The 20,981-nt window shown below is 45.1% G+C and overlaps 1 protein-coding gene across 1 annotated transcript in view; it reads left to right on the top strand.

Moving 5' to 3' along the window:
* Positions 1-17,706, top strand: part of LOC115593041 (putative uncharacterized protein ENSP00000383309) — a 38,771-nt gene extending 21,065 nt beyond the window's left edge. The window contains exon 3 of the mRNA XM_030436356.1: positions 17,440-17,706. Within this exon, the coding sequence (XP_030292216.1) occupies positions 17,440-17,706 (267 nt within the window). The remainder of the gene's footprint in view (positions 1-17,439) is intronic.
* Positions 17,707-20,981: the final 3,275 nt, after the last annotated feature.

Here is a 20,981-nt window from a genome sequence, read left to right as displayed (position 1 = left end):
ACGTCACATTAAATACGTCACATTAAATACGTCACGTTAAATACGTGACGTTAAATATGACGTTAAATACGTCACGTTAAATATGACGTTAAATACGTCACGTTAAATATGACGTTAAATACGTCACATTAAATACGTCAGGTTAAATACCTCACGTTAAAAACGTCACGTTAAATACGTCACCTTAAATATGACATTAAATACGTCACGTTAAATACGTCACGTTAAATACTTCACGTTAAATACGTTCACATTAAATACGTCACGTTAAATACGATACATTAAATGTCACATTAAATACGTCACATTAAATGTCACATTAAATACTCCACGTTAAATACGACACGTTAAATTCGTCACATTAAATACGACACGTTAAATACGTCACGTTAAATACGACACATTAAATACAACATGTTAAATACAACACATTAAATATGAGGTTAAATACGTCCTATTAAATACAACACGTTAAATTCATCACATTAAATACGACACATTAAATACGTCACGTTAAATACGTCACGTTAAATATGACATTAAATACGTTCACATTAAATACGTCACGTTAAATACGTCACGTTAAATACGTCACGTTAAATATGACATTAAATACGTTCACATTAAATACGTCACGTTAAATACGTCACGTTAAATATGACATTAAATACGTCACGTTAAATACGTCACGTTAAATACGTCACGTTAAATATGACATTAAATACGTTCACATTAAATACGTCACGTTAAATACGTCACGTTAAATATGACATTAAATACGTTCACATTAAATACGTCACGTTAAATACGTCACGTTAAATATGACATTAAATACGTTCACATTAAATACGTCACGTTAAATACGTCACGTTAAATACGTCACGTTAAATATGACATTAAATACGTCACGTTAAATACGTCACGTTAAATACGTCACGTTAAATACGTCACGTTAAATACTTCACGTTAAATATGACATTAAATACGTCACATTAAATACGTCACGTTAAATACGTCACGTTAAATACGTCACGTTAAATACGATACATTAAATGTCACATTAAATACGTCACATTAAATGTCACATTAAATACTCCACGTTAAATACGACACGTTAAATTCGTCACATTAAATACGACACGTTAAATACGTCACGTTAAATACGTCACGTTCAAAACGTCACGTTCAAAACGTCACGTTAAATACGTCACGTTAAATACTTCACGTTAAATACGTCACATTAAATACGTCACGTTAAATACGATACATTAAATGTCACGTTAAATTCGTCACATTAAATACGACACATTAAATACGTCACGTTAAATACGACACATTAAATACAACATGTTAAATACAACACATTAAATATGAGGTTAAATACGTTCACATTAAATACATCACGTTAAATACGTCACGTTAAATACGTCACGTTAAATATGACGTTAAATACGTTCACATTAAATACGTCACGTTAAATATGTCACGTTAAATACGTCACGTTAAATACTTCACGTTAAATATGACATTAAATACGTCACGTTAAATACTTCACGTTAAATATGACATTAAATACGTCACACTAAATGTCACATTAAATATTCCACGTTAAATATGACGTTAAATTCGTCACATTAAATACGACACATTAAATACGTCACGTTAAATACGTCACGTTAAATACGTCACGTTAAATACGTCACGTTAAATACGTTCACATTAAATACGTCACGTTAAATACGTCACGTTAAATACGTCACGTTAAATATGACGTTAAATACGTTCACATTAAATACATTTGAATAATAAAGTTCCTCGTGTTAATAACGAGCTGACGAGTGTCTGCATGACGGCTGTCGTTAAAGGAGCAGTGTGTAATTTGTAGAAGAAAGTCAAACTCAGAATTTTAATATTTACGATATTAATGATGTGAAGAAAATGAAACTCGGAATTAAACTTTCTCTGAAGGTGATTTTAATGTTCATGAATTATAAATAAACAATGTTTCACATGTTTGTGAAATTGAAATACTTGATGTGTAAATCAGCTGCTCTCCGTCACCATGACGACAGATGATACGATCCATAACCGGGAATCCCTGAAAAGATTTATGATGCATCTAACAAGCTTCTCCGTTAAACTGCGAAATATTGCTTTGATTACTCAGCATTACAGAAATTAATGTCTGTATTTAAATTAAAATAAAACCTTATCACTACGCCGCTTAAATAAGACAAACGATGACAGGACTTAAATAATGACTCTGTCTTTATGTTGGCCTTACATTAATATTACTTTTTATCTCCATCCAGGATATTAATAATGGAAAACTGTGGGAATTAATACTTTTGATCATTAAGAGTTCAGAGCTGTGTGAGTGGGAGAAGTAACGATCAGGTCGTCATTAATAACCATCATAAAACATAAACATAGTGGCTCTTCGCTGCCTCATTGCTGATGATTGATCATGAATATTAATAACACCAAATGGCAAATAAATGGCGCCATTTAAATCATGGTGGCCTCGTCCATATACGTCTTGTCAGGAGGAGCTGCGCCAAGAGAGGCGCCATCTTTCATCCAGCAGGCTGTCAGAGGCGTGATTCACCGAGGACGTGGAGGGACGAGGAGAGACAACCAGGAGGGACGAGGAGGAGGAGGGACGTGGAGGGACGAGGAGAGACAACCAGGAGAGACGAGGAGGAGGAGGGACGAGGAGGGACGAGGAGAGACAACCAGGAGAGACGAGGAGGAGGAGGGACGAGGAGAGACGAGGAGGAGGAGGGACGAGGAGGGACGTGGAGGGACGAGGAGAGACACCCAGGAGAGAAGAGGAGGAGGAGGGACGAGGACGAGGAAGGGTGACGTGTCCTGCAGACGAGCTAATCAATACGTTCATACGCTCGTCATCATGAGCTACGTCAGCGGCTTCTTGTTCACCTGCCTCCACCTGTTGTTCAGGTATATAATATAGTTTTAATATCGTCAGAATAAAGTTGTGTGAAAATACTCGCAGGTTAATTTTACAGGAATAAAGTCGTAATTTTACAGTAAAACAACATTAAATTACAACCTAATTCTCACATTTCATCACATGTTCTCGTAAAATCACAACTTTATTTTATCTTACTTTATTTAAACTTCTTTCTTGAAAAACTGACATTTTTTATAAAACCCGAGCAGCACCAGCAGGAGTACTGTGGGTCTTCCTGTCGTGAAGACAATTCTCCGTCCCACGTCATGATGTGTTTGATGACCTCACAGCGTTCGGACAGAGCTGGGCGAGCGGCTCGACATGCATCTGTCATCTGTCGTCAGAAAACACATTCAGCTAGCAACTGTTAGCAGTTAGCATTTAGCCTCACAGAGCTGCTGTCATCATTAATGCCTGTTTTCCTTCACTTCCTCCTTCAGGAGAAACAGAAGCAGCTTGACCTTGCTGTCGACCTTGGATCCACCGCGGCCGGTCACTTTCTGGGCTGATATGCAGGAATGAATTCTTCCCTTCAGTCTGCGCCTCCTCTAACTGAACCCTCGCCGCTGCTCTCCAGACCTCTGAATGATAAACGAAGCTAAACAGTAAAGTCCTCGGGGACATCAGCTCTCTAATCGAGCACATTGCTGCTGCGGCGTGTTCTGTAGTAAAGCTGCGAGCGGAGCTGCAGCTGCACACAGATTTATTTGAAACGAGCAGCCGGGGCGGTGCCACGGCGCCGCCATGACCCCATACATCACGCCTCGTGTGAGCACATATTAAGTGCTTTTCTCATCCCACCGCCCATTAAAAGTAAATAATCCGCAGAGAATGAGGCATTTGTTACGGCGCCGTCCTATTCTTCAAACGTGACAGGTATCTGTTTGTACAAAGCTGGGAAGGTGTGCGAGGAGGAAGAGGAGGCCGGGTGGAATGATGATGTGAGAGGCTGTTAGATCCTCGTATAACAGGAAGTGAAGATTTACAGGCGAGCGGCGGCGATGCGCCTCCTGTTGGAACACGGCGGCGGCAGGAGGAACACCTTCAGCCCGCCTGTGAGCAGAACCAGAGAGAAAAGGTAAAACGCTCAGTTCATTAAGACGTTAACGAGCGAGAGCTGAGAGAGAAACAAGAAACCAATTAGTGATTAAGTCCCAGCATCACATGAGAATAAATTAAAACCTCGCAGCTGCAATACTTCCATGTTTTTGCATATTTATGATGCAGGATTCATTTTCCATACGCTGCGTATAAATCATGCAAATTTATGAAGTGAAGGTGGTTTTATTACAGCGTATTATGTCATGTTCAATGTCTGAGGTGTCGCACGAGGGAAGTAAAGGCCGCGCCGCTCCCGTTATTTATGACCACTTCCTGTCAGCCTATACGGGCCTGAGTGTGTGTGTGTGTGTGTGTGTGTGTGTGTGTGATGTCACTGCTGGACGTGTCTTTATGTTGTAACGTGACGTCTGTTTCGGGTCAGAACACATCATCATCACAGGACCAACAAGCTGCTGAGCTGTAATGATATGTTGTTGGTTCTGACTGACAGATACTGAACGTTAGCAAACATTAAAGGAGCAGTCTGTAGTTTAGTGCAAAAAATTCTATCTGAGAGTTTTAATATTCACAATATTAACGAGGTAATAACACAAACTGTGTCCATCAGTGAATAAACCAGCTGCTCTCAGAGGGACAGAAGGTCCAGAACCCCGTGTGGAGGCAGAGAGGTGGCAGGGTCCGCCACATGTAAACACTCTTTAAGGTCAGTTTGTTTAGTGAATTGTAATGAGTTATAAAGCATTTCTATCTGTATCTTTATGTCTGTTATATAAAGCTCATCAGTGCTGGAGTGGACCGGACCGGCTCTGACCCGCGGCGCTGCAGGTTTCCTCTGATTCTTTCAATCACTGAGATGATTCTGAGGATAAATAATGGATGTGTCCGCTGAGAGCAGCTCTCGTGTTAAATGATGTGAGCCGGATGAAAAGCACACAAAGAGCAGGAGGAGGAGCTGTCCAGGGTTAAATGAAACCCTCGGCCCGTTCGGGTCCCCTCGGTCGGCACCGGGAACTTGGAAACATGAAACGGTTCTTCAGAAGCTTCACCGTAAACTGGCGGGCTGCAGAGCGCCGCCCTCTGACCCGCCGCCGCGCCCCCAACATGATTGCTTTTGTTCTGTGGAGAATATTTAAATGGGGCTTTATAAAAGCGGGTCGTAACACGGCGATTCTTCCAAACTGGTACAGATGCTGCGTGTGTGCAGGGTCACAGCTCGGCGGTTAACAAAGCCCGGCAGCGCCACAATGATCCACACTGCACATTCACTGCAATTTAGCTTGAGTAATAGATGAGGGTCACGCTGGGTCACTTTCAATTTCCACTTCCAGGAGGGAAAAATGAAAACAACTCATTTGCACAAATCTGAATAATTCAGTCAGTCAAAAACGGGAGAGATGAAAATATGTGTTGAAGAAAGCGGAGCGACGCGGCAGCATCTCGTGTGTTAATGACGGCCGGCCTCTTAGTCCTCCTGCATAAAGGCTAATGATGAGTCTGACGGAGGATATGAATCCAGATGTAAGAAGAAAGCGTCTCTTTCTCTCGGCAGCCTCGCTCGGGAGGCTCCGCTGCCTCTGGTGAGCTTTTAAACTTATCATAAATGTATTAAGATTGCAGCGGGCCATGAAACAGCTGTAGACAATTAATCTTCTGCAAATCTTATCCGAGGAATTGGTTTCTGCAAAGTAACATCTGCTGCGAGAGGCGATTATTCATGGGCAACGCACAGCCGCCGCGCTTTTATGCATAGGGCACAATCATTGCCAATGAAGTAAAAATTTATAGTTTTCCCTGTTCAGTAAAAATAACATTCAGCAGCATTAAAACATCATCCATCAACATTGTCCTGGGGCCCGGGGCCATCGCAGCCACGCAAATTAAAAAGTATTCATTTCGCAGGAAGTTGCAGAGCGTGCTGCTCCGCTGAGCCGAGCTTTTATTTCTTTATTTATTTCCTGCTGCTCAGGATGAGATTGGAGACGCGGGGTTGTCGGCGCTGCTCTCGCTGCTCTCGCTGCTCTCGCTGCTCTCGCTGCTCTCGCTCTGGTTGGAGGAAGAGGAGAGATGAACCTCGTCCCCCCGAGACGCCCATCACAAGGTGCAGGTCATGATGGATGACGTTCAGCATGGACTTGCCAAAGATGAACTTGGAATCAAATCAAGATGTGTAATTTTCTTTGAAAGTTGTTTCTGTGAGAAGATGTGAGTCGGCTCAGAGCAGCTCAGACTGAATACTGACACGCGACACAGCAGGAGCCCGAAACACTGAGCCCAGAACAAACCGTCCCCCGAGGCCAGTAAAGTTCATCGGACTGTAAATCTGAGCTTCTAAATGAACCGGACCGGACACCAGAACATGACACCGTGATGAAGCATCGCTGTGCGTCACGCCGCCACCTGCTGGTGTTTAGCTTGTAGCGCCTGATGGCTACCACGTGAAGGGTGTTAGCATGCTAGCATTAGCTGATCGTCAGGCCCGACCCGTCTCCACCCTGGCTGACACATGGAGCCCCACTCAGGTGGTTTGGAGACAGAACTGTTCAGAGATCAGATCTCATGTGTCCTCTGAGACGTCACCGTGTGTCTCTGACAGTCAGAACTCATTCTCTACACACAGGAGACCGCGAGCAGGACCGATCATCAGAACAGTTCTTATGTTATGTGAACCAGTGACAGGCGGCCAAAGTTCCAGCTGATCAAACTGGTTTTAAAGGCAGCGTGGCGCCGGTCCAGCTGACAGCCTCGGTTCTGAATGATGTCACCATCTGTGAGCTGGAGACAGCTGGAGGACGAAGAAGAGATTCTCTACAGATCTACTACAGTCCAAGTGATGTCACTGCGGCACTGCACCACCAGCTCCATCAGCACCATCAGCACCACCATCAGCACCATCAGCACCACCAGCACCACCATCAGCACCACCAGCAGCACCATCAGCACCACCAGCACCATCAGCACCACCAGCAGCACCATCAGCACCACCAGCAGCCACCACCACCAGCGCCATCAGCACCATCAGCACCATCAGCACCACCAGCACCATCACCACCAGCGCCATCAGCACCATCAGCACCATCAGCACCACCAGCAGCACCATCAGCACCATCAGCACCACCAGCAGCACCATCAGCACCATCAGCAGCACCATCAGCACCACCAGCACCATCACCACCAGCACCATCAGAGCCATCAGAGCCATCAGCACCATCAGCACCATCAGAGCCATCAGCACCATCAGCACCACCAGCACCACCACCAGCGCCATCAGCACCATCAGCACCACCAGCACCAACGACTATCGATCAACGAGAACATCAACTAACCTTCTGACTCACTGATATCACACATATTTCTGATCCAACATCTGGACGACCCGGCCTGTCAGTTTCTCAGTTGAGATGATGGTAACATGTGATTGTGAACAACCTTCAGTACCAACCATGTGACTCTAGTCAGTCAGACGGATAAATAACGCTCCACAGTTCAGGTTCAGGTGAGGGGAAACCAGCGTTCCTCCAGATGTGTAAAGAACCTGTGACAGGACACGACCACAGTCTGCGTGTTAGCAGTTCAACGTGTCCACTGGACATTAAAGGAGACTCGGAACATCTCCAGCTGTGGTCGTGGAAACCAAAACCTGCTGTTTTCAAGGCGATCTCTGGGCGGTCCAAACGGATCTGTGGCGACCAGAACTGGATATTTAAACCAAAGCAAGATGTTTCCCTCACGCTCAGTCCGACGTCTCTCCTGCGTCCTGCGAGCTTCACCTGAGAGGTTCAAACCTGAGCAGCATATAATCACAGAGTTGTGACAGGAGAGAAACTGAACCTGAACATTTCTTTAAGCTTGAATTGTTCTCTTTACATTTTGTTAGCGTTATTCTGACGACAGGTTGGTGTTTCACATCATCTGAACTGCTGCTGGAGCCAGTGAGGAGGTCGAGGTGTGTTCCTGAAAAACATGTATATGCAGATTTAATAATGTTGATCAGACCCAACATGATTCACAGAAACACAGCTGGAGTGAGATCAGTCTGTTGGTTACCTGAAGTCACCCTGAGAGGTTTTTGCCTCAGATGATAATCAGTGATAACCTGATGAAGTACATATTGACGGGTGTTTTCCCGCCCGGCAGCAGCAGCAGCAGCTCCACAGTGGCTCTGTGTTTAAAGCTCAACATGTATTGTTCGACGTGACACGCTCAATTTATCATTAGTTGTGAGGGAAGAACGGATGAGTACACTTTCAATTTAGTTCCGCTGCTTTCTCCATTCATCACGCCTCGCTCATCATCCATCATTTCCCCGCGCAGATCCATACCCAAACACACTCTCATAAGTTTAACGCAATTAATCTTCATGCTAAGATAATTTCATATTAATGAAGCGAGACGTTTATTTGATTATTCATTTGATGAAGTTGCATCAGGATCTGTGAGCGTGACACTGAGAAGATCTCCACGTGTTTCTTTTGTTCGCAGCTTTATGTACATTTCCCCGCAGCTTTCTGTCTTCATACAACGAGCCCTGAGAAATTGGAAAAGTTGCAGCAATAGATAGGAGGTGACCTGGAAACAAAAGCAATCAGGGCTGGAGGAGGACGTGGTGCAGCAGCAGCAGCAGCCATCAGCCTGAGATTCAGCCGCTCTGTCAATAAAAGAAGAAATACCTTCTGAGGCACAGGGCCGAGGGCAAAGAGGAGTCTGCAATTTCACACCTTCATGTACCTCGCTGCAGGACATTTTTCATGTGACTCCACCTTCTCCCCGAGTGAAACACCGCGAGCTGTGGGACGGATGGAGGACGGCAGAAGAAATGATTCCTCTCATAACAAACAGAGGGTAGAGAGGTGAGAGGGGATTGGACGAGGAGGTCAGCGGCGCTCTCTGTGCGTCCAATCGCTGCACGACGACACAATTATTGTCTAAACTGAATAAAGTGGAAACAAAGTGGAATTCAAGCACAGATCAATCAGAACAACGTCAGACTCAATCAACAACATCTATTCTGCCCAGAGACAGCTGCTTCCATCACTGGATGCTCATGATGCTAATGATGCTAATGATGCTAATGATGCTAATAAAGCTAATGATGCTAATGATGCTAATGAAGCTAATGATGCTAATGAGCGCTCCAGGTCCAGGTCCAGATGTGACACCGGGTCCAGATGTGACTGCAGGTCCAGATGTGACACCGGGTCCAGATGTGACTGCAGGTCCAGATGTGACACCGGGTCCAGGTGTGACACCAGGTCCAGATGTGACTGCAGGTCCAGATGTGACACCGGGTCCAGGTGTGACTGCAGGTCCAGATGTGACTCCAGGTCCAGATGTGACTGCAGGTCCAGATGTGACTGCAGGTCCAGATGTGACTCCAGGTCCAGATGTGACTGCAGGTCCAGATGTGACACCGGGTCCAGATGTGACTGCAGGTCCAGATGTGACACCGGGTCCAGGTGTGACACCGGGTCCAGATGTGACTGCAGGTCCAGATGTGACTCCAGGTCCAGATGTGACTGCAGGTCCAGATGTGACTCCAGGTCCAGATGTGACTGCAGGTCCAGATGTGACACCGGGTCCAGGTGTGACTGCAGGTCCAGATGTGACTCCAGGTCCAGATGTGATTCCAGGTCCAGATGTGACTGCAGGTCCAGATGTGACACCGGGTCCAGATGTGACTGCAGGTCCAGATGTGACACCGGGTCCAGGTGTGACACCGGGTCCAGGTGTGACACCGGGTCCAGATGTGACTGCAGGTCCAGATGTGACTGCAGGTCCAGATGTGACTCCAGGTCCAGATGTGACTGCAGGTCCAGATGTGACTCCAGGTCCAGATGTGACTGCAGGTCCAGATGTGACTCCAGGTCCAGATGTGACTGCAGGTCCAGATGTGACTCCAGGTCCAGATGTGACTGCAGGTCCAGATGTGACACCGGGTCCAGGTGTGACTGCAGGTCCAGGTGTGACACCGGGTCCAGATGTGACACCGGGTCCAGGTGTGACTGCAGGTCCAGATGTGACTCCAGGTCCAGATGTGACTCCAGGTCCAGATGTGACTGCAGGTCCAGATGTGACTGCAGGTCCAGGTGTGACTGCAGGTCCAGGTGTGACACCGGGTCCAGGTGTGACACCGGGTCCAGGTGTGACTCCAGGTCCAGATGTGACTGCAGGTCCAGATGTGACTCCAGGTCCAGATGTGACTGCAGGTCCAGATGTGACTCCAGGTCCAGATGTGACTGCAGGTCCAGATGTGACACCGGGTCCAGGTGTGACTCCAGGTCCAGATGTGACTCCAGGTCCAGATGTGACTGCAGGTCCAGATGTGACTCCAGGTCCAGATGTGACTCCAGGTCCAGATGTGACTGCAGGTCCAGATGTGACTGCAGGTCCAGATGTGACACCGGGTCCAGGTGTGACTGCAGGTCCAGATGTGACTGCAGGTCCAGATGTGACTGCAGGTCCAGATGTGACACCGGGTCCAGATGTGACTGCAGGTCCAGATGTGACTGCAGGTCCAGATGTGACACCGGGTCCAGGTGTGACTGCAGGTCCAGATGTGACTGCAGGTCCAGATGTGACTGCAGGTCCAGATGTGACTCCAGGTCCAGATGTGACTGCAGGTCCAGATGTGACACCGGGTCCAGATGTGACTGCAGGTCCAGATGTGACACTGAGTCCAGATGTGACACTGAGTCCAGATGTGAGTCCAGGTCCAGATGTGACTGCAGGTCCAGATGTGACTGCAGGTCCAGATGTGACTCCAGGTCCAGGTGTGAGTCCAGGTCCAGATGTGACTGCAGGTCCAGATGTGACTCCAGGTCCAGATGTGACTCCAGGTCCAGGTGTGAGTCCAGGTCCGGTACATCACATCTGTCTCACTGGTTTGTTGGCAGCTGATCTGCGTCTGTGCTCAGGTGTTTGCTGTAGAACAGTGTCGGTTCTGTGTTCTGTGTTCTGTGTTCTTGCACACAGCACAACATCAACACACTGTGAAAATACAGTTTGTTGATGTAAAGTGACAGAACTGAGATCTTCTGTCATCATTGGACATTTACAACATCCTGCGTTAACCACAGCTTTAATCTTTAAATCAGTATTTACATGTGACTCACCGTCTTCACTGTTTTATCACTGCGACTCAGTAAATTACTGTAACTTCACAGCAAATACTGTCATTTTATATTTAAACTGTGTTTCTGACGTTTCCTGTAGATTTAAAGAAAACATGCAAACTGAGTAAAATAACCCTTTAATCACAAAGCTTGAATGTATTTAAATGTGTACAGTAACAACAGCTGTCAGTTAAATAGAGTTCTTAATAAACTGCTGCAGACTCACATGGCGTCTTCTCACCGCTGGAGACACAACGAGACGTTAAAATACAGGATTTCACTGTAAAATGATTTAGTGATTATTAGAAATGTATGTTAAACTACAGTTATATTACAGCAACGTACTGTTTCACCATTAACCACTGAGCCACCGTCTGAAGCTGAACCCGGAGTATTACTCCTAACTAACCACTTAATACTCTATTGTAATCTATTACAGCCAGTAACTGACAGTATACTGTAAAATACTGTCATTTACATTTAAACTGTGCACAAATCTGTCTGTACATTATAAATTGATTGAATCAGACAGTAGAATGTGAGTTACTGTAGTACATGTACTCAGTTACACTGCAGTGTAACTGAGTAGATGTACTCAGTTACACTGCAGTGCTGCTGAGGACTGTTTAAACATGGAGGCTGTTTGCTGAATGTGATGCTGCTGGTCTCTGAATGTGGACCGTGCGGTCGGTCCTCCCCCCGCCGGTATTGATCCGCGTGTCTCTGAGCTGTATCGGACCTCCTCAGCATCACATACATTACAGCAGCAGCACAGAACAGATGGCAGAACAATGTTTTTAAAGGCATTAGCCCGCAGCTAATGGCCGGGCTGAGAGAGAGCCTCAGTCATTTAGCCCAGTGAGTGGTCCGAGCCCGGTTCCCAGCACAGCGTCATTTAAAATGATGTCCTCTGTGGACTACATTCACTGGGATTCAATTTGGAAATGTATTCATATTTACTTAGTGTACCTGCATTGCATTTGTATAGATCAGTGGAGGGTAAGAGTAAAATTGAGCAAATCGAATCAGCGTATTGGGCCATACGGGCCGGTGGTACGGAGCGGGCCGGGGTCAGTCCAATGCCTTTTATGATGTCCCTCTGAAATCTATCTGAATCACATTAAATTGGATATAAAGATGTGCAGACACATACATCACAGTAAATGGTGTGGTGCAGCATCGCTCGCCAAGAATCCCACCTCAACAATCGGGTTATAGAATCGGCTTTAGATCCTATTAATAATTCACAATCTTGTTAGGAGAGAACAAACATTTCTGTTGGAGCAATTTGAGTTGTGGGATTGTTGCAGCTGCAGAGAGAGACGGGCTGCTGCGAGCGCTGAGCGGCTGTGTGTGGAACAATAACTCTGCTATTTCACAGTGTCTGCTTTCTTTATTAAAGCACCGTCACAGTAAACATGTCTCCACGCCGCCGCTCAGCTGTGCAGCTCCGGCTCCTCCGCCGCCTCCATCACGGCCCACGGGCGGAGCCGAGAGCTTCCATCATCGTCCCGACAGTCGGACCGCGTTCTGTTAATGAGCAGAGAATAAAGAGCTGGAGGCTGCAAACAGAAACGTCACATTAAACAGGAAAACATGAAGCACATTTAAATACAGTCACACTGTAAAAACAGATTTTATTAGCTGAGTTTTATTTCATGTTTATTGTTAATAGATAATAAATGTTTTTACAGCTTTAACCTGGAACAAAAACTGCTGAAGTATTCTCATGTTGATTTTTCCTGTTATTTTATATTAAACATATAAATCCTCAGTGAATGTTTGTGATTTATTCAAATTAATGTTTTAAAAAATTCAAAAAGTCTAGAAAAAAAAAGAAAATTATGTGAAATAATGTTTTTTTACTGTGCAGTGTTTTAGAGGAGCAATCAGTCAGAACATGTTCTGATCCTGAAACATGTTCTGATCCTGAAACATGTTCTGATTCTGAAACATGTTTTATTAACAATCATAGAATCAAACAGCACGTTTAAACACACTGTGAGACATTTCTGATTTAGCTTCAGGCAGCCGGCGTCAAAATAAAGAATTCAAGAAGTAAATCTCATAAAAACACATTTTCTGTCATATAAATCTAATCTAACATGAGATTTTACCAAACTGTTTGTAATTACACTGTTTATATTTGTACATATTATATATATGAGTCTATTTCTATGTTTTACATTCTTATTATATTGTTTATTTTTTCATTATTATTATTGTTTAATATTTCTGTCCTTCAGCTGCTGTGACGCACAAATGTTCATGTTTGCAGGACGAATAAAGAAATTCTGATTTTGATTCTGATTTAGTGTTTTAATGTTTAATTTAGTAAATCTTCACATATTAAAACTGATATAACAAAATAAATATAATATTGTCAAACTGGTCAAATACAAATAAATACATAACTGTATTAATTTGTTCATCGCCGCAGCAACATTCAAATACAGATAAAATCAAAAGACTAATATAGAAACAATAAAATAATAAAATAAAATAAGAGGAAGTCAAATAGGACAAAACAACACAACGATGCTTTATTGTGAAAGAGTCTGTTGTCTGTCACTTTAGCCCAGAACAGAAAGGACACTTATTAATATGCAGCACAATGCATGATGGGAAAAACAGGCTGTCTTTCACTCTGATCAGCTGTCAGTGACTCAACAGATCAATAATATTACTACACAATAAAACACAATCAATAGTTTACTGTTTTTAATCTGAGGAAACTGTCAAAGTGTTTTTATTCGTTACGAGACAGAAACGAAAATTCTGTCGTAATTCTATGGATCTTAAAAAAACAGGAAATGTCTGTAAAATAACGACAACAGTTTAAAATTATTATTATTATCATTATTATTATTATTTTTATTATTATTATTATTATTATTATTATTATTATATTTCACCGGACGACAGATTAACAGACATAAAACAACGACGTGTGAAAATGTCCAGCAGCAGATTCACAGTTCAGTTTGCAGCACGGAGCAGAGAAGACGTGAAACAGCACCGAACAGAACTCTACCTGCTATCAGTCCACAGAGTTCTGAACCCAACCAGAACTCTACCTGGTATCAGTCCACAGAGTTCTGAACCCAACCAGAACTCTACCTGCTATCAGTCCACAGAGTTCTGAACCCAAACACAGCTGAATATATAATAATGTCACCGACAGGAACTCCAGCTCGTCTTCACTCCGCTGCTCGCTCAGTTTCAGGGCGGAGGAGGATTTGTGGTGTTTCAGGGTTTTCAGTGACAGATTGTAGATTCAGTGGAGAGAAATCAAACGTTGATCTCACGATGAGGAAACAGTTTATTGTCCTGTAAGTGGTTCTGATGACATCACATCCTGTTTCTGTGTTCAGCAGCTGACGATGGTGTGAGCGGCTACAACACATCACTGCCACACATCAGGAGACGCCGGACCAGGTCCCACTGTCCCCCTGTACTCACAAGTTCTGACCCAAACAGAACCTGATCCAAACAGAACCTGTGTGTTCACAGGTTCGTCTCTGAGCTGTCAGCATCTGATTGTTTTATAAATGATAATGAAAGGCGTGACGGACTCACAGTCTGTCCTCCAGGAGACGTTCACAGACTGAGTCAACTACTTTACTCCAGTAAAAGTAATAGAGTACATTCTCTGAAATGTAATCAGACTACCAGAGTACAGATAATCCGTAATTCACCTTGAAAGCATCAAACTGAAGTAAAGAAGCTGTTGTGAAGCTGTGAGGAGGAGAAAGTTCAGATGATTGTGTCACAGAGATACTCGAGTACAGATACCTGAACCTGTACTCGGGTACAGATACCTGAACCTGTACTCGGGTACAGATACCTGAACCTGTACTCGGGTACAGATACCTGAACCTGTACTCGAGTACAGATACCTGAACCTGTACTCGGGTACAGATACCTGAACCTGTACTCGAGTACAGATACCTGAACGCGTACTCGAGAACAGATACCTGAACGCGTAATCGGGTACAGATACCTGAACCTGTACTCGGGTACAGATACCTGAACGTGTACTCGGGTACAGATACCTGAACCTGTACTCGGGTACAGATACCTGAACCTGTACTCGGGTACAGATACCTGAACGCGTACTCGGGTACAGATACCTGAACCTGTACTCGGGTACAGATACCTGAACCTGTACTCGAGTACAGATACCTGAACCTGTACTCGGGTACAGACACCTGAACGCGTACTCGGGTACAGATACCTGAACCTGTACTCGAGTACAGATACCTGAACCTGTACTCGGGTACAGACACCTGAACGCGTACTCGGGTACAGACACCTGAACCTGTACTCGGGTACAGATACCTGAACCTGTACTCGGGTACAGATACCTGAACCTGTACTCGGGTACAGACACCTGAACGCGTACTCGGGTACAGACACCTGAACCTGTACTCGGGTACAGATACCTGAACGCGTACTCGGGTACAGATACCTGAACCTGTACTCGAGTACAGATACCTGAACCTGTACTCGGGTACAGACACCTGAACGCGTACTCGAGTACAGATACCTCAACGCGTACTCGAGTACAGATACCTGAACATGTACTCGGGTACAGATACCTGAACGCGTACTCGAGTAAAGATACCTGAATGCGTACTCGGGTACAGATAACTGAACCTGTACTCGAGTACAGACACCTGAACGTGTACTCGAGTACAGATACCTGAACCTGTACTCGGGTACAGACACCTGAACGCGTACTCGAGTACAGATACCTGAACGCGTACTCGGGTACAGATACCTGAACCTGTACTCGGGTACAGACACCTGAACCTGTACTCGGGTACAGATACCTGAACCTGTACTCGGGTACAGATACCTGAACCTGTACTCGGGTACAGATACCTGAACGCGTACTCGAGTAAAGATACCTGAATGCATACTCGGGTACAGATACCTGAGCCTGTACTCGAGTACAGATACCTGAACGCGTACTCGGGTACAGATACCTGAACGTGTACTCGGGTACAGATACCTGAACGCATACTCGGGTACAGATACCTGAACCTGTACTCGGGTACAGACACCTGAACCTGTACTCGGGTACAGATACCTGAACCTGTACTCGGGTACAGATACCTGAACGCGTACTCGGGTACAGATACCTGAACCTGTACTCGGGTACAGATACCTGAACGCGTACTCGGGTACAGATACCTGAACCTGTACTCGGGTACAGATACCTGAACGCGTACTCGGGTACAGATACCTGAACCTGTACTCGGGTACAGATACCTGAACCTGTACTCGAGTACAGATACCTGAACGCGTACTCGGGTACAGACACCTGAACCTGTACTCGGGTACAGATACCTGAACGCGTACTCGGGTACAGACACCTGAACCTGTACTCGGGTACAGATACCTGAACGCGTACTTGGGTACAGATACCTGAACCTGTACTCGAGTACAGACACCTGTACTCGGGTACAGACACCTGAACCTGTACTCGGGTACAGACACCTGTACTCGGGTACAGACACCTGAACCTGTACTCGGGTACAGACACCTGAACGCGTACTCGGGTACAGGTTCCTGAACGCGTACTCGGGTACAGACACCTGAACGCGTACTCTGGTACAGACACCTGAACGTGTACTCGAGTACAGATACCTGAACGCGTACTCGGGTACAGGTTCCTGAACGCGTACTCGGGTACAGACACCTGAACGCGTACTCTGGTACAGACACCTGAACGCGTACTCTGGTACAGACACCTGAACGCGTACTCGGGTACAGATACCTGATTTAATAACGAGCATTTTGTTTAGTAAACTCAACAGAGATTTATGAATAAATACATTAAAACGAGCTGCAGCATGAAAGTGATCAGCAGGTGATGTAACGAGCGACAGGCGGCTCGCTGACGACTCTCCTGCTGCTGTTAAACACATCTGGACTGATCCGGGCCCTCTGAAGCAGAACCTGGACCTGTCACCTGGACCTGTCACCTGGACCCGTCTCAGAACTTCTGAACCTTCATGGTTTCATGTCTGAACTCTGCAGTAGAGAACAGCGCTCATATCACAGTATTGATTATGATGACATCACATCCTCCTTTACAATAACATCTATAGATTTATCTTTATGATGCACTGAAGGAGACGTTCTGATTGGCTGATGATTTCCCCGTTTGTTCCGGTCCGATCCGTTTGATTTGTCTTTTATTTGAGGAGGCAGAAGATATAAATGTCTGTAAATCAATAATGAAGAAGTTTCTGCCTCCTGTGATGAATCCTGCCGGACCCTCAGCCCGACCCTGCCGGGCCCGACCCCGCCGGTCCCGACCCCTGCCGGTCCCGACCCCTGCCGGTCCCGACCCCTACCGGGCCCGACCCTGCCGGTCCCGACCCCTGCCGGTCCCGACCCCTGCTGGTCCTGATCCCTACCGGGCCCGACCCTGCCGGTCCCGACCCCTGCTGGGCCCGACCCTGCCGGTCCCGACCCCTGCCGGTCCCGACCCCTGCCGGGCCCGACCCCGCCGGTCCCGACCCCTGCCGGTCCCGACCCGCAGGTTGATACCACTGAATAATGGTGGAAAATGAGAGAAATATGTGGAGTTAAAAATGAAAATTTATATTTCCATGTTTCTACATTTGTCCGTCTACTTTCCACTTCATTAGTTTGTATAAATATAGTTTATTATATTATATTTTATTTTTATGAAATGTGAAGTTTTACATTAAGTTTGCTGTTTTGAATAAAAACGACTGTATGTGTCTTTTTGGATTCATGTATTTAATGATGAATCTCGTGATTGTAGTTTTTCTCTTCAGACTGTTTGTCGTCTGAACACAGAAACTTAACGACCCTGAAGTCGTTTCAGTCTATATAAACTATAATGTGACGTCTGCTGATGAAAATGTTAGACAGTGAAAGTCACTGCAGGAGTAAAGAACACATATTTCTTCTCCTCCGACATCGTTTTCAGATTCGTCTGTATCTCTGATGTCACAACGCAACGTAAACAAAGTGAACAGAAATATGAATGAAGAAGATTTTTTTACAATCGTTAACATTTTGTTTCAGTCATCAGATCCACACAGCAGCTGGTTTAAAACACAGGGACATTTAAAACAACAACAGGAAGAGGAAGAGGAAGAGGAAGAGGAAGAGGAGGACTGCTGTGCTGTCCTGCGCTGCCTCCTGCTGGTGGACACACACTCCTACACACACACCACTTTAAAAAAAGATCAAAATATAGAGTTGATTTCGTTTTGAACCGTAAAATAAGACTTTGAGAGTTTAAAAGAGTCGATCAGAGTTCATCCAGTCCACATGTGGCTGGGTATCGATTGTCCAGTACCACCAGTGGGACCGGTGTCACTGCTGCTCCGGGCCGGCGCTGCGCGGTGCCGCTGAGTTGAAGCCGTTCTGTCCCACGATGATGCTGCTGTACATCTTCTGCTGCTCCTCTTTATACCAGTCCTTCACTTTTCCTCTCTTCAGTCCTCCGTCCCTGAAACACACAGATATTCTGTTCAGACCAGAGCGATCCAATCACAGGTGACAGCTCAAAGTACAGGTGTGAACGAGAATCAGCAGAGGTCCGATCACTCAGACCATTCAGAGCTCCGTGTGTTTCACTGTCGTGTAAAAGACGTGTTTGTCTCTCCACCTGTCAATGTTAGCAGGACACACGCTGTCTGTTTCATCTGATCCACCACTGAACCAGTAACACAACATCACCAGACTCCATTAACAAATGTGGTGATTTAAAGAGTTGTTGAGTTAAAACAAACTCTATAACGTAGTGAAACTGTGTGTGTGACAGATTGTAACTCATTGTGTCCTTGTTGTAAATTCAGCATTAAATCTTTCAGCTGAAGTTGTTTGTCTCCTTGTAAAAAGTGTCAGTTTGTGGCAGCATGTCTGTACCAGCCTGTCTGCTTCTGTGTCTAAAGTGCTAAAGTCTTACCTGCCAACATTGATCAGCTGTTTGAACACACTGTTTACACTGATTTCACCATTCACACTCCATTTATGAAAGAAGAAACATGTTATTGATCTAAACATGTCACATGTTACAAAGACACTAAACAGGAACAATATAGGCTACTTCTTTGTCACCAGACTCCCTTAACAAATGTGTCAGTTTAGTGAGTTGTTGAGTTGGAGACTCTTTATGAACTCTGTGAAACTCTGTCTCTGACTCATTCTGCATTATTTGGACCTTCTTGTTCATTCAGGAAATGTTCTACATGAACTTCTTTCTGTCTTTGAGTAGAAACATGGAGTCTGTTTGTCTCAGTGATGGACAGGTTTGTTTCATACAGAGCAGGAAGTGACATCACATCAGGACACATGTCATATCAGGTGTGGACTGACGAGCTGAAAGCAGTCAACTTGTGATTGGATCCCTCAGAACAAAAGGTAAAACAGAACATGAACAGCTTCAAACTTTTACGTTAAGTAGTTATAATATCAACTTCTGAACTTCAAGTATCTGTGAAGTGAAAGTACCACAGAACCGCTCTGCTCACCATGCCAGGTCCAGCAGTCCTCCCTGATCAGCGATGGCAGATTTCACTCTGTTTGCAAACTGAGCTGCATCTTCACCGTCCTGCAACACACACACACACACACACACACACATGCACCCACACACGCACACACACACACACACACACACACACACACTATGTTAATACACATTCAGACATGCATTATCATCACATCATATATAGTCTCTACAGGATCTACAGGATCTACTGGATCTACTCGTCTTCAACCCCAGCAGTGATTCTCAGTGTGGCTGGGCCCCCTGGTGGGCTGAGACGGTACTGCAGGTGGGCATTTACAATAAATAAAGTTTTTATTGATAGATTTAGATTGAACAAGTGATCCAAGCTGATAAAACAAAAGGGCTGGATGATGTTTAGGTTCTGTGTTGCTGTGTCCTGACGGTGACATCATGTGGATGATGATTCATCGTCACTGCTCTTAGTGAATTGTCCATTTTTCGTTTAAGATAACTACTTGATGTTCCTCTCATGTGTCGATCAGCGCTGTGGTTACGTTTCCTTGTCTCTGAAGATTTCAAACGTGTGATTCTGAAGTCTGTGAGCGTTTTGTCTCTGCAGGCAGAACAGCTGGACCAGATGTTTGTCACAGTGAAGCTCTCAGGTCACTGCAGTCCAGCTGCTGCTTCACTTGTTGGGCCACAAGTCAGAACAGAAACAGTTTAAACCACTGTTTGGTTTTGATGTCTCCAGTCAGCTGATCATATTCTCTCTGTTCTAGTTAATAATTCTGTGTAACAGAAAAAGAGGGGAAACTATAAACATGTGGAGGGAACAGAGTGTCACGCTGTACCTGTCTGGTCATTGGAGGGAGGTACCACACGTTGACCACGATGGCCCAGCTGGTCATCATCCGCAGCAGGTAGCTGACCATGTTGTATTTACTGCTGTTCCAGAACGCATCGCCGAAGCGCGGGTTGTACTGCGACACAGAGCAGACTGCAGGTCAGACGCAGCGACACACACACACTGCTGCCTCAGACTGTGCTGAGTGTTCAGCCTGACTCAGATCAGCTCATCATGCTGCTCAACACATAACAGTTAAATGTATAACAGTTAAATAAAATTGACTTTTCTGAACAAAGTTTATGGAAGAAAATAACTTCAGGCACGTAATCCTTCGACTGTGAGGTGACATCCACCAACACACAGTTTGTCTCCGACAACAAGTTAACCTCCAGGAACTACAGCCAGAATTAATCTACAAAGTCATGACTGAATATTAAAACTGATTCAAATAATCTAGATGTGGCAACAACAAGTGTGGCGGAC

The sequence above is a fragment of the Sparus aurata genome, chromosome 12 (genome assembly GCF_900880675.1).
Source record: "Sparus aurata chromosome 12, fSpaAur1.1, whole genome shotgun sequence".
NCBI classification, from domain to species: Eukaryota; Metazoa; Chordata; class Actinopteri; order Spariformes; family Sparidae; genus Sparus; species Sparus aurata.
This window is presented reverse-complemented; position numbering and strand designations above follow the sequence as displayed.